This window comes from Moschus berezovskii, chromosome 20, assembly GCF_049115385.1.
Source record: "Moschus berezovskii isolate FMDL1 chromosome 20, NW_MosBer_1.0, whole genome shotgun sequence".
NCBI classification, from domain to species: Eukaryota; Metazoa; Chordata; class Mammalia; order Artiodactyla; family Moschidae; genus Moschus; species Moschus berezovskii.
The window spans coordinates 45,090,468-45,104,382 of NC_142479.1; the positions used below are offsets into that span (position 1 = coordinate 45,090,468).

The 13,915-nt window shown below is 48.4% G+C and overlaps 1 protein-coding gene across 4 annotated transcripts in view; it reads right to left on the reverse strand.

Moving 5' to 3' along the window:
• The window catches only part of FBXW10B (F-box and WD repeat domain containing 10B), a 36,387-nt gene extending 22,486 nt beyond the window's left edge, over nucleotides 1-13,901 (reverse strand). For 3 of the 4 annotated variants that reach the window (XM_055407344.2, XM_055407343.2, XM_055407340.2), the window contains exons 1-7: nucleotides 10,939-13,901; nucleotides 8,371-8,610; nucleotides 6,981-7,775; nucleotides 4,121-4,297; nucleotides 2,130-2,333; nucleotides 1,911-2,038; nucleotides 1,002-1,124 (exon numbers count right to left, since the gene is read on the reverse strand). In XM_055407344.2, coding sequence (XP_055263319.2) covers nucleotides 1,002-1,124; nucleotides 1,911-2,038; nucleotides 2,130-2,333; nucleotides 4,121-4,297; nucleotides 6,981-7,485 — 1,137 coding nt within the window. In that variant the 5' untranslated portion in view covers nucleotides 7,486-7,775; nucleotides 8,371-8,610; nucleotides 10,939-13,901. The remainder of the gene's footprint in view (nucleotides 1-1,001; nucleotides 1,125-1,910; nucleotides 2,039-2,129; nucleotides 2,334-4,120; nucleotides 4,298-6,980; nucleotides 7,776-8,370; nucleotides 8,611-10,938) is intronic. The other variant, XM_055407342.2, reaches the window with a different exon arrangement.
• Nucleotides 13,902-13,915: the final 14 nt, after the last annotated feature.

A 13,915-nucleotide genomic window follows, 5' to 3' on the forward strand; every position in this document is an offset into this window, starting at 1 on the left:
CAGCGACCTGACCCAGGGTCCCAGACATGTACCTTGGGATTCCCCCCTGGCAAGGGTGCAGGGGTCCACGCCTCTTCCTCTTCAGGCCGTGGCAACCGCTACGTGGTGATGGGGAGGGGGCCAACCAGTGAGAAAAGGAGCCCCTGAGGGCGGAAATACCGAGTCGAGGGTCCTGATTCCTCTTCCACCTCTGATTCTGTGAACGTCCGGTGCCGCTGATAACACAACTTTTTTAAACTGAGCTCAGGACCAAGATGGGTGCAAAATAAAGTCACTGGTGCCCTTTGACTGACCATTTCATGGGACCCGGGGATTCATGTTCATGCTGTGTACATGTGACAGTACAGAGCATACTTGTGGGAACTCGAGGCACAAGTGAAATCACTGCTACACGCTCTGTGCCTTGTGTGTCGAGGTCTTCATACATCAGCAACCCTCATCTCCTCACAGCTGCGTCACACAGCACGTCACCTGCCCCACCAAGCATTCTCATCATTTCACAGATGAGACAGCTGAGCCTCAGAGAGGGTAGCCTCAGAGAGGCCCTGACCCCACGGGCACATGCTGGGACCATGAAATGCAGGGACAGATGCGGCCATGAAATGCAGCGACAGACCAGTGGTTGGGACACCCAGTGATGCTGACATTGCTGCCGGCTCTAATCTGCCCACTAGATGCTTGGTGTCATGGACATAGGACCTGATGTGGGAGCCACAGTCAGGAAGAACTCCAAGAAGACACCGAAATGAGCCCTCACTTAACAGATGAGGAAGATAAGGCTTAAGGAGAGGAAATCACTCGCTTATGGACACACAGCACAGGACTCTGGCCTCTTTCTTAGGGTACGTCACCTCCCATACCCCACACCCATAATATACTCTATCCTGTACCCTCTGATGTCTGACATCCTTATGTGAGGTCCGAGCCTGGACTTCGGCCTTCTGTGGCTGGTAAGAAAGGACGCCCTACAGTCACTTACCCCAGATGCCATCAGAACCCACCTTCGTTCTCAGTTTCCACTTCTGATTTTTCACACGTAGGCGCTTCCCATCATCCATCATTTTCGGAATTGGGATAATAACCCTGTTGGCATAATTAGGGTCTATTCCCCTGGTGTAGGACCCCTGGGGGAAATAACAGAAAACAGTTATTCTTTGTCCTTACACTACAAGAGAAAACTAAAAACTAGTGCTTGGCAGGATCTGAAAGATGGACAAGCACTGGCCCAGGAAGGCCTGGGCCTGGAAAGTTGGGCCAGTGGTGTGGGCAGACTGGCTTGAGGAGGGTAATGACATCAAACGTCCAGGGAGGACCAGCAAGAACGGTGGGTGGTATGGCTGATTCATGTCAATGTACGGGAAAAACCACTACAATAGTATGAAGTAATTAGCCTCCAATTAAAATAAATAAATTAATTAAAAAAAAAAAGAACGGTGGGTGGTCCCCAGCCTCCAGCATGTGGCCTGCCTCAGGGCCTCCTCATCTGTCTCCCGTCCCCTCCCTCTGCTGGGAAAAAACCAAACTACCAGGAACCCCGATTTAGGGTCAGGCTTCAGGCAAGAGACAGAACTGTAAACACCAGAGGTGGTTACTATCCAGAGAATAGTGCATCATAACCTAAAAATACACTTTGTGGCCTTGTAAACATCTGTGTATGATGAGGCTTTCTATGGCACAAGCTCTGGTAAGGCTCCCTGGGGAAAGTTCCCAGCTCTGTAGGGCATGGGGAAGGCTCTGTCTCTCTCAGCCTACAGGGCTTCTAGACGGGGTACTCCCCACTAGAGAGTCAGTGATAATCAGGAGTCTGGACATGAAGGCAGTGAGGAAGCAGTCCACGTGGAGCTGGAGGCCAGCTCGGGTACCACCAGAAAGGAGGCTGGTCTGACCTGTCCCTCCCAGACAGGCCGTACCTGCAGGAAGGTGATCTGATGCTGGATGAAGGAGTGCATGGATAGGTCAGTCTTGACCTGCTGTGCCAGCGCTGCCCAGTGCTGGCTCACAAAGCTACACCTGTTCAAGGTGCTCCTATCCAGCAAACCTGGAAAAACAAGAGGTGAGCCTGGGAACCTCCCACCTGAGCCACGATGAGGGAGAAGGGGTGCTTGAGAAACCCAACAGGCCCCACATACTTAGAATATACTTGGAGAGGTGGATGGGCAGCTGGCGGATGAAGTCGCAGTACCTGCTGACCCCGGAAGACAGTTCTCTGACGGTGTCCAGTTCCAGCAGCACATCAGTGGCCGGGGCCAAGCCTGATTTGGACACACTGGCTCTTTCAGAAACTAGCCTGTTCATCTCGGAAATACACTGGAGCGAACTCTTCCACTGTACTTCTAGAGGGAAACCGGGGAAGGGGGCACAGCTGGGGCATCTTTGGGATGAGTCCAAGCCCACCCAGGGACATGTGCTTTCTCCGAGCACTTTTGGGCTTCCCTGGTGGCTCAGCCAGCAAACAATCTGCCTGCAATGCAGAAGATCCAAGTTCAGTCCCTTGGCCAGGAAGATTCCCTGGAGAAGAAAATGTCAACCCACTCTGGTATTCTTGCCTGGGAAATTCAATGGACATAGGAGTTTGGTGGGCTACAGCTCATATGTGTGTGTGCTTAGTCACTCAGTAGTGTCCGATTCTATGCGGGGTTGCAAAAAAGTCAGACACGACTTGGCAGGCCCAGAGCAAGTCCTTGCCAAAAGCTCCCCCACCAAAACAGAGCTCATTACAGTCTACCCTGAGGCCACTGAGCTTTGGTCATTTCTTCTGCCAAAGTGAAAATACAATTTCCCCTACCCAAGCACACAAGCAGTTTTCAGCGTTCCCTGCTCAAGGTGATATGTGCAGAATGAAAACTGCCCTGCTGGTGAAAAGGCATGGTGTCCAGAGTTCCCTTTAAAGGATCCCAACAAGAAAAGGCCTCAGACAGTTTCAAAGGAGAGGGTTGGATGAAATGAGATGGACAAGATGGTGACGATTATTGAGCCTGGAAGACAGTTACACAGGTGATGATTACACTGTTCTACCTCCTTGGAACAGACCCTGATGCCAGGAAAGATGGACGGCAGGAGCAGAAGAGGGCAACAGAGGAAGAGATGGTTGGATGGCATCATCGACTCAATGGACAGGAGTTTGAGCAAGCTCCAGGAGACAGGGGAGGAGAGAGGAGCCTGGCGTGCTGCAGTCTGTGAGGACACAAAGAATCAGACACGACTTAGTAACTGAACAACAAAAACAAACCTATTTTTTGAAACTTCAAATTTTCCGTATAAAAAGTGTTTTAGAACCTATGCTTTGTGTTTTCTATATTTATTCCATGTATGTGTCTTGATTCAAAAACCAACTGAGGACAGCCTTAAGGTCAGAGCCCAATTCCCCACTGCTCTTGTTTCCACCTCAAGACTGAATCCAAGGACAGCCCTGGTGGCCCAGTGGTTAAAGATTGCACTCCCAGTCCAGGAACCTGGGTTCAATCCCTTGTCAGGGGACGAGGTCCTTCATGCCACAACTAAAGATCCCACATGCCACAACTAAGACCTCGCAGAGCCAAACAAATAAAAAGACTGAATCCAGTGCTGCAAAAATAGCTCCTGGTGGGTTGGATTCTGGAGGTGACCCTCCCCCTCCCTGTACCAGAGGTCAGGGGGCTAGACCAAGGGATACAACCTGGTGCAGAGCAAGACGTAGGATCACACTGACTGATTTTCACACTTGTTGCTCACATCACCAGGGAGCATATGCACACTCAGTCACTCACTCATGCCCGATTCTGTGACCCCATGGATTAGCCCACCAGGGCTCCTCTGTCCATGGGATTCTCCTGGCAAGAAGACTGGAGTGGGTTGCCATTTTCCTCCTCCAGGGGATCTTCCCAGCTCAGGGAACAAACCTGCGTCACCTGTGTCTCCTGCATTGCATTCGGATTCTTTACCAGCTGAGCCATTGGAGAAGCCCACTTAACAGACATGGGATTAAATGAGGGAATAAACACCATTGTGCCCAGCCCACTTTGTAGACAACAAATGAGTGTGAGTTGCCCACATCTGTCCTCCTCAGATGCCATCACCTGCCAGCACCTCCAGGTCCACGGGGACCCCTCCCCTTGGGCTTTCCTGCCACCAGTGGACTTACCAGCAGTGGCTGCTCCCCGCCACACAAGGTCATGCAAGCGTGCTTTTCCTGTAGCTTTGGACAACGGGAAGGTTGTATGCCTGGGTCTGGCTGCCCAACAGACTTGTGAGGTGTCACACGAGTGTGTGTGGCCTTCCTTATGGATGAAAAACATGTTGGTAAAGTCTGGATCAGTCCCTGAAAAACAAAAGACCAAGACGAGTGGCCCCTGAAGCAGGTGCATGGAGAGGAAGTGCTGAAGAAAAGTGGCTTTAGGTCTACCGGTTTCTTTTAAATCTACACAAAACAGACCAGGCCAGTCATGTCTGTTTTTATTTAGGGGCCTCTGAGTTTCTACACAAAAGTCACAGAAAGCCTCTGTTAGCCTTTGCCAACCTGCCTGCACTGCAAACCTCATCAGTTCTCTATATACGCGAAGATAGAGACTGACAGAGCGGGAAGGAGGAAAAGAGAGAGAAAAAGAGGCAGGAGTTGAAAGAGGGATTTCTTTTTTGAAGCACTTACTAAATTTTCTTCAGTGATATGACTAAATGCCCTTGAGTCAAATTAGAAAATTTCATTTTTAAGAGAGATGCTCCCCTAGGAAAGGGAGACTTGTAAATACAAGGAGCTGATTCCTATGGTGAGGGAGGACCTCAGAATAGGGCACGTGTGTGGACAGAGCCTGCTTCCCTGTCTGGAGGGCAGCCTTGCCCATGGGAGACGCTTAGGATGGGAGGCCTGGTTTTCACCCCCCAACCGGATGACCACAACCAAGTCACTCAGATTCGCTGAACTTCAACATCATTACCTACAAAATAAAGGTGCTGGACTAGTCAATCTCTAACCTAACTGACGGGATTCTCTGATTTTCTCCACCACTTCTTCATTCCATATGATTATTCTTTTACTTCCTGGACACACCAAAGAAAGCAAGTGCCTTTATCAGGTTCTAATAGCCCTCTGCTTGCGTGCTCAGCCTCTTCAGCCGCGTCCGACTCTTTGTGACCCCAGGGACTATAGCCCACATCTGTTCATGGGATTCTCCAGGCAAGAATACTGGAATAGGTTGCTATTTCCTTCTGCAGGGGATCTTCCCAACTCAGGAATTTTTACCCACTGAGACACCTGGGAAGCCCCTAATAGTCCCCTAGGGAGCTGTAAAGTTTCTTGAAATTCTATGAATCTGCAAAGAGGACCACACTCCAGGTCTTGTGGACAGCAGGAATCCCCCACTCTCATGAGCTCGACCTCTGAATCTCTCCATCTCTTGCCCCCTTCCAACCTTCTCCCATGCCGCTAAACCTCTGCTTCCCTTTCTAGACACCCCCCTGCAACCCCAGTCCCTTGCCTCCTTTCTGACTGTTTTTGCTGCTCTAGTCCAGCTGGCCAACATACCTTCTCACCAACAGACTGGACCACTGGCTCCCAAAATGAGGTGCATGGACCAATATCAGCATCTTTAGCAACATGTTTGCAATGCAGACTCATAACCCACATCACACCTGTTGGGTCAGGAGATCTGGGGGAGGACCACAGCCACCTGGGGGTTAATAAGTCTTCCAAGTGATTCTGATACAACAATAATGGAGAACTCCTATCCCAGCCTTATTCAGTCCTTTCATGCCTTCAGAAGACTTTTGAGAAGTTCCTTGGACAGCCAGGAGATCAAACCAGTCAATCCTAGAGGAAGTCAACCCTGAATATGCATTGGAAGGACTGATGCTCCTTGAAGCTGAAACTCCAGTATTTTGGCCACCTGATGTGAAGATCAGACCCACTAGAAAAGACCCTGATGCTGGGAAAGACTGAAGGCAAGGGGGTAGGGAGTGGCAGAGGATGCAATGGTTAGATAGCACCATCAGTTCAAGGGACATGAATTTGAGCCAACTCCGGGAGATAGTGGAGGACAGAGGAGCCTGGCGCACTGCAGTCCATGGGGTCGCAAAGAGTCAGACACAACTTAGACACTAAACAACAACATCCAGCTTTGGATAAACTCCACATCCAGGTTCGATTTCATGTCCAACCAAGGAATACAGTGGAATGAATGGAGATCGGGCTTCCCTGGTGGCTCAGGCAGTAAAGAATCTGCCTGCAATGCAGGAGACCCAGGTTCAATCCCTCAGTCAAGAAGATCCCCTGGATAAGGGAATGGCAATCCACTTCAGTATTCTTGCCTGGAGCATCCCATGGACAGAGGAGCCTGGTGGGCTATAGTCCATGGGGTAGCAAAGAGTAGGACACGACTGAGTGACTAACACTTTCACTGAATGGAGAAAAGTCCTAGGTTTGGACTTCTTGGCCTGGTTTCCGTGCAGTGCAAACTGAAGGGCAAAATGACTCAGTAGTAACCTTAACCGCCTCCCAAACCCACTTCAACCCTGAATGCACTAAGGAGGGAACCGGCCCGGCACTAATGAGCAGAGACAGCGGGACCAGCCATTTCTGGGCTTCAGGGACAAAGAAGTGACAGCTGAAAGTTCCTTCTGCATGTGTCATTTCATCATTTTTTAGAAGGAAATCACATTTCAGCAGCTTCTCCTTCGGTCAACAGGACCAGGCACCAGGATGGTGGCTCAGCCAGTGAAGAATCTGCCTGCAACGCAGGTGAGACCTGAATTCTATCCTGGCAAGTTCCCGTGGAAAAGGAAATGGCAGCCCACTTTAGAATCCTTGCCTGGAGAGTCCCATGGACAGAGGATCCTGGTAGGATACAGTCTATGAGGTTGCCAAGAGTTGGACATGACTGAGCAACTAGCCCAACACCACCTGCCATTTGGAAATGCGCCATCAACCTGAGTTCGTCCACATCTCCCGTCCCTTCACAGGCTCCTGGTCTCCAGGGACCCCAGGTCTCTCTACCTGTGGTCTCACTTACCTGAGGTGTTACCCCACTCTCTCAGAAACAGGACTCTGATGACGTCAGTGGCTGTGAGCAGCAAGCCGGGGTCACACATCTGCAGCAGCAGGAGTGTGTAGTTGGCCTTCGTCCGCTGGCTGCTGTTCTGGAGCCAAAGCAGAGCCTCCCGCATCTTCTGCTCCACCATCTCGTTCATCCTTTGATTCCAGGAGGACTGGATCATCTTGCCCTCCTTCCTGCTCAGGTCGACCCGGGTCCTGTGGTAGACCAGATCCTTGCCCTGCGTGGTCTGCAGGAGGGTTAGGAAGTAGTGTAACAAGTACAGGCTGTCCAGTTGCTGCAGGACACTCACCAGGAATCTCCTCTGGAACCCAGCACCCACCCTCCAGAACCACTCTCGTGTGCAGAAGATCTTCCAGGCCAGGACGCACGTCTCACACTTCTGGCACACAGGGATAGTATCATTCCCCTTCTCACAACGAAAGTACGGGGCATTCTTGAGCCTGGACTCCGGGTTTTCCATGGCCCCAAGAGGACCGGCTCATTTTATCCTTGCCCGCTGCCAAAACCCAGACGAACAGGAGACGCTGATGAGTATCCCAGTTGAGCCTTTTCCAACACGAACATCTCCCGAAGAAAAGGTACACTGCTGCAACAGGGTGGAGAGCTTCTCTCTCCCAGAAACTGCCGGTTGAGTCTGGCTTTCAGTACTGACCTCCTAGGAAACATGCCTTTACCGTAAATCTCCTAAACCTAGAGCTGCTCAGAGGGAGGCAGTTGCTGTATATTCTGAAAGAGCTGGTCATCTTATTTCTAGAACAACAGGAAGAGAGGTGGTCAAATCTAGATAGTCGATGGACCCCTTTTAAAGAGAAAAATATATGGTGGAGCCTGGTGTTGAGGCTTCCGATGTTGTGAATAAATTTTAAGTATTTATGAAAATGAAATTAGATGGAGGCTTCTGTGGATGGCTGTTCAGCTAGAATGATCTTGCATATGTTTATAGCTCTCTTCTTCACATCAAAGTGAAAACACAAATGCTTAATATACATTTGCCTGGTAGGCGACAGTCGGACATGACCGAGTGTCTAACACTTTCGCTTCAGTTTCACTTCACTTTTCAAGTTACGTAAGTGTTTCAGAATGCTAACCAAGGGACTTCCCTGGCTGTCTAGTGGTTAAGATGCTGCCCGTCCAATATAGAGGGTGTGGATTCAATCCCTGTCCAGGAACTACAATCCCACATGCTGAGGAACAACAAAGCCCATGGGCCAAAACTAGAGTCTGTGCACTACGATGACAGATCCCTGATAACACAAGGGAGATCCCAAGCCCTGCAACAAAGACCCAACCTCAGCCGAGTAAATACAAATAATAAAGTAAATAATAATAATAAAAAGAATCCCACCTGGAAATCTCCGCGGGTAAAATTCCTTAGTGAAAAAAATGTCATTGGGCCTGAGCATATATTTGGGGTCTCTTCAAGCCTCAATCACATGCCAACCCTGGTGTCTGGAGACACTGCAGCTGAGCAGAGAAGAGCGAGGAGTCTGGGGTCAGAACCCTGGGTTTGGACCCCAGACCAGCTGCTCACGAGGTCTGTGAACACAGGTGGATTGCTTAACCCTTTATACTTCAGTCTCCTCATCTGTAAAAGAGAGACAACTGTTCAGTTCAGTCGCTCAGTCGTGTCTGACTCTTTGTAACCCAATGAACCGCAGCACGCCAGGCCTCCCTGTCCATCACCAACTCCCAGAGTCTACCCAAACCTATGTCCATTGAGTCGGTGATGCCATCCAGCCATCTCATCCTCTGTCGACCCCTTCTCCTCCTGCCCTCAATCTTTCCCAGCATCTGGGTCTTTTCAAATGAGCTCTTCACCTCAGGTGGCCAAAATATTGGAGTTTCAGCTTCAACATCAGTCCTTCCAATGAACACCCAGGACTGATCTCCTTTAGGATGGACTGGCTGGATCTCCTTGCAGTCCAAGGGACTCTCAAGAGTCTTCTCCAGCACCACAGTTCAAAAGCATCAATTCTTTGGCACTCAGCTTTCTTTGTAATCCAACTCTCACATCCAAACATGACTACTGGAAAAACCATAGCCTTGACTAGAAGGACCTTTGTTGATAAAGTAATGTCTCTGCTTTTTAATATGCTGTCTAGGTTGGTCATAACTTTCCTTCCAAGGAGCAAGTGTCTTTTAATTTCATGGCTGCAGTCACCATCTGCAGTGATTTTGGAGCCCAATAAAATAAAATCAGCCACTGTTTCCACATCTATTTGCCATGAAGTGATGGGACCAGATGCCATGATCTTAGTTTTCTGAATGTTGAGTTTTAAGCCAATTTTTTCACTCTCCTCTTTCACTTTCATCAAGAGGCTTTTGAGTTCTTCACTTCCTGCCATAAGGGTGGTGTCATCTGCATATCTGAGGTTATTGATATTTCTCTCAGCAATCTTGATTCTAGCTTGTGTTTCATCCAGCCCAGTGTTTCTCATGATGTACTCTGCATGTAAGTTAAATAAGCAGGGTGACAATATACAGCCTTGACATACTCTTTTTCCTATTTGGAACCAGTCTGTTGTTCCATGTCCAGTTCTAACTGTTGCTTCCTGACCTGAGTACAGGTTTCTCAAGAGTCAGGTCAAGTGGTCTGGTATTTCCATCTCTTTCAGAATTTCCCAGTTTATTGTGATCCACACAGTCATTTTCTGGAACTCTCTTGCTTTTTCCATGATCCAGCGGATGTTGGCAATTGGATCTCTGGTTCCTCTGCCTTTTCTAAAACCAGCTTGAACATCTGGAAGTTCACGGTTCACGTATTGCTAAAGCCTGGCTTGGAGAATCGTGAGCATTACTTTGCTAGCGTGTGAGATGAGTGCAATTGTGTGGTAGTTTGAGCATTCTTTGGCATTGCCTTTCTTTGGGATTGGAATGAAAACTGACCTTTTCCAGTCCTGTGGCCACTGCTGAGTTTTCTAAATTTGCTGACTTATCGAGTGCAGCACTTTCACAGCATCATCTTTTAGGATTTGAAATAGCTCAACTGGAATTCCATCACCTCCACTAGCTTTGTTCATAGTGATGCTTCCTAAGGCCCACTTGACTTCACATTCCAGGATGTGTGGCTCTAGGTGAGTGTGAGTGATCACACCATCGTGATTATCTGGGTCATGAAGATCTTTTTTGTACAGTTCTTCTGTGTATTCTTACCACCTCTTCTTAATATCTTCTGCTTCTGTTGCTGCTGCTGCTGCTAAGTCACTTCAGTCGTGTCCGACTCTGTGTGACCCCATAGACGGAAGCCCACCAGGCTCCCCCGTCCCTGGGATTCTCCAGGCAAGAACACTGGAGTGGGTTGCCATTTCCTTCTCCAATGTGTGGAAGTGGAAAGTGAAAAGTGAAAGTGAAGTCGCTCAGTCGTGTCCGACCCTTAGCGACCCCACGGACTGCAGCCTACCAGGCTCCTCCATCCATGGGATTTTCTAGGCAATAGTACTGGAGTGGCTTGCCATTGCCTTCTCGTCTGCTTCTGTTAGCTCCATACTATTTCCACCCTTTATTGAGCCCATCTTTTCATTAAATTTTCCCTTGGTATCTCTAATTTTCTTGAAGAGATCTCTAGTCTTTCCCATTCTATTCTTTTCCTCTATTTCTTTGCATTGATTGCTGAGGAAGGCTTTCTTATCTCTCCTTGCTATTCTTTGGAACTCTGCATTCAAATGGGTATACCTTTCCTTTTCTCCTTTGCTTTTCATTTCTCTTCTTTTCACTGCTATTTGTAAGGCCTCCTCAGACAGCCATTTTGCTTTTTTGCATTCCTTTTTCTTGGGGATGGTCTTGATTCCTGTCTCCTGTACAATGTCACAAACCTCCATCCATAGTTCATCAGGCACTCTGTCTATCAGATCTAGTCCCTTAAATCTATTTCTCACTTCCACAGTACTCATAAGGAATTTGATTTAGGTCATACCTGAATGGTCTAGTAGTTTTCCCCACTTTCTTCAATTTAAGTCTGAATTTGGCAATAAAGAGTTCATGATCTGAGCCACAGTCAGCTCCTGGTCTTGTTTTTGCTGACTGTATAGAGTTTCTCCATCTTTGGCTGCAAAGAATATAATCAATCTGATTTTGGTGCTGACCATCTGGTGACATTCATGTGTAGAGTCTTCTCTTGTGTTGTTGGAAGAGGGTGTTTGCTATGACCAGTGCATTCTCTTGGCAAAACTCTATTAGCCTTTGCCCTGCTTCATTCCATACTCCAAGGCCAAATTTGCCAGGTATCTCTTGCCTTACTACTGTTGCATTGCAGTCCCCTATAGTGAAAATGGTTTGATCCCTGGGTCGGGAAGATCCCCTGGAGAAGGAAATGGCAACCCACTCCAGTATCCTTGCCTGGCAAATCTCATGGACACAGGAGCCTGGCAGGCTGCAGTCCATGGGGTCCCAAAGAGTTGGGCACAACTGAGTGACTAACACTTATAGTGAAAAGGACATCTTTTGGGGGTGTTAGTTCTAGAAGGTCTTGTAGGTCTTCACAGAACCATTCAACTTCAGCTTCTTTAGCATTACTGGTCGGGGCATAGACTTGGATTACCGTGATACTGAATGGTTTGCCTTGGAAACCAACAGAGATCATTCTGTGCTAGTGTCATTTAAATGTCAGTATGAGGATTAAATGGGCTCAGAGGTTAAAGAGTCTGCCTGCAGGCTCAGAGGTTAAAGAGTCTGCCTACAATGCAGGAGACCTGGGTTTGATCCCTGGGTCAGGAAGATCCCCTGGAGAAGGAAATGGCAACCCACTCCAGTATTCTTGCCTGGAGAATCTCATGGATGGAGGAGCCTGGTGGGCTACAGTCCACGGGGTCACAAAGGGTTGGACACGACTGAGAGACTTCCCATGAGGATTAAATGAGGTATTACATGCAAAGCAGGGCTTCCCCACTGGCTCAGACAGTAAAGGATCCCCCTGCCAATGAAAGAAGACCCTCTGGAGAAGGGAATGGCAACCCACTCCAGTGTTCTTGCCTGGAGAATCCCATGGACAGAGGAGCCTGGCGGGTTCCAGTCCATGCAGTCACAAAGAGTCAGACATGACTTAGCAACTGTAACACCATCAAAAGGCATCAATGGCATGAGCATTTCTAGCATCCACATTTGGAGACTAGCTACTGCCAGAGAAAGGAAGTGGAAGTTATTGCCAGGCTGGTCTTGTAAAAGGTTAGGGTGAAGACAGGAATCAGGCCCAGAAGGAGATCAGTGCCAACAGCGCAAGCCTGGAGAAGAGGCAAGAGTGGATTAGCTTCTGGTCCACCAGGAAGGCCAGACAGAGCAGAGAGCCCCAAAGCACCTGTATGGGGGCACGTTACCCCCAGAAATGCTACAGACTGGAAGCAGCTTGTTCCTAAAGGCCTAAATAAATTAGGGTTTTAATCTGTGGGGCTGACATACACCAAAGAAGCAGTTTTACAATCCAATCGGGCCTTGACTTCATGCTTGAGGGCCCAATCTTGGGAGTTAAGAGATGGAATGGAATCCCCCACTGTTTTCTTACTGGAGCTGTGGCCTTGGGCAAGCCCTACAGCCCCTCCGGGCCCCGTTCTTATCGTAGAAGACGCGTCCTTACCACTGCCTGGTGGGGTGTCCTGGTGTGAGGCCTACATTCCATCTGTGCTTAAGGAGCTGCCAGAGACAGTGAAGGCTCCTATATGACATACAGAAGAATGGCACATACTGACCGAGTTTGGAGAAAATGACAGAGAATATAACACTGGCCTTTGTTCTCTTTTTATTTTTTATCTGTTTGTTTTAGGCAATTTTCAGTTTTGGACCAAAGACAAGAAGATATGTCTGTCATTTGAGGCAATGATAGAAAGAAACTAAATGTTCCTAACACCCAGTTTTGCTGTGATGATCAATCAATTTTGATCACAGCAAAACTGAGTGTTACTAACATTTAAGAAGGGTCTTCCCTGATAGCTCAGTTGGTAAAGAATCTGCCTGCAATGCAGGAGACGCTGGTTTGATTCCTGGGTCAGGAAGATCCCCTGGAGAAGGGATAGGGTACCCACTCTAATATTCTTGGGATTCCCTTGTGGCTTAGCTGGTAAAAAACCCATCTGCAGTATATGAGACCTGGGTTCGATCCCTGGGTTGGGATGATCCCCTGGAGAAGGGAAAGGCTACCCACTCCAGTATTCCGGCCAAAAGAAAGAAAAAGAAAGTGATAGTCGCCTAGTCGTGTCTGACTCTTTGCAACCCCATGGACTATAGCCCACCAGGCTTCTCTGTCCATGAGATTTTCCAGGCAAGAATACTGGAGTGGATTGTTATTTCCTCCTCCAGGGGATCTTCATGACCCCAGGATCGAACCTGCATCTCCTACATTGCAGGCGGATTCTTCACCCCTGAACCACCAGGGAAGCCCTTAGCAAGTGAACAAAAAGAGAAGCTGGTGTTGAAGACAGGTGAGGAGACACCCAGAGGGTTCCTTTTATGAGTCTGAGTGTGGCCTAAACAAATGACATCTCACGACACTGACACAATTTACCAATGTGACTGAAATCCAGGAAGTGAATTTTGAGAAACTAGGGAGAATGCTGGAGGATGGAGACGGGAAAAATTGTCTAGATTTTTTTAAAGAAAAATAAGGTGGATTCTAGAAATAGCAAACTAGATGTGAATTTGTACCTGAATTCTAAAATGCTTTTCAAATAGTTTGTGAGCATTTAGGAAAGAAGCATCAACAACCTGAAAAGTGAAGTCGCTCAGTTGTGTCCGATTCTTTGCGACCCTGTGGACTGTAGCCTACCAGGCTCCTCCGTCCATGGGATTCTCCAGGCAAGAGTACTGGAGTGGGTTGCCATTTCCTTCACCAACAACCTACTAGGGTTTAAAAACAACACAGTGGCCAAGCTGATCTCATTTTCTCCTTTCAGAGCACTATTAGA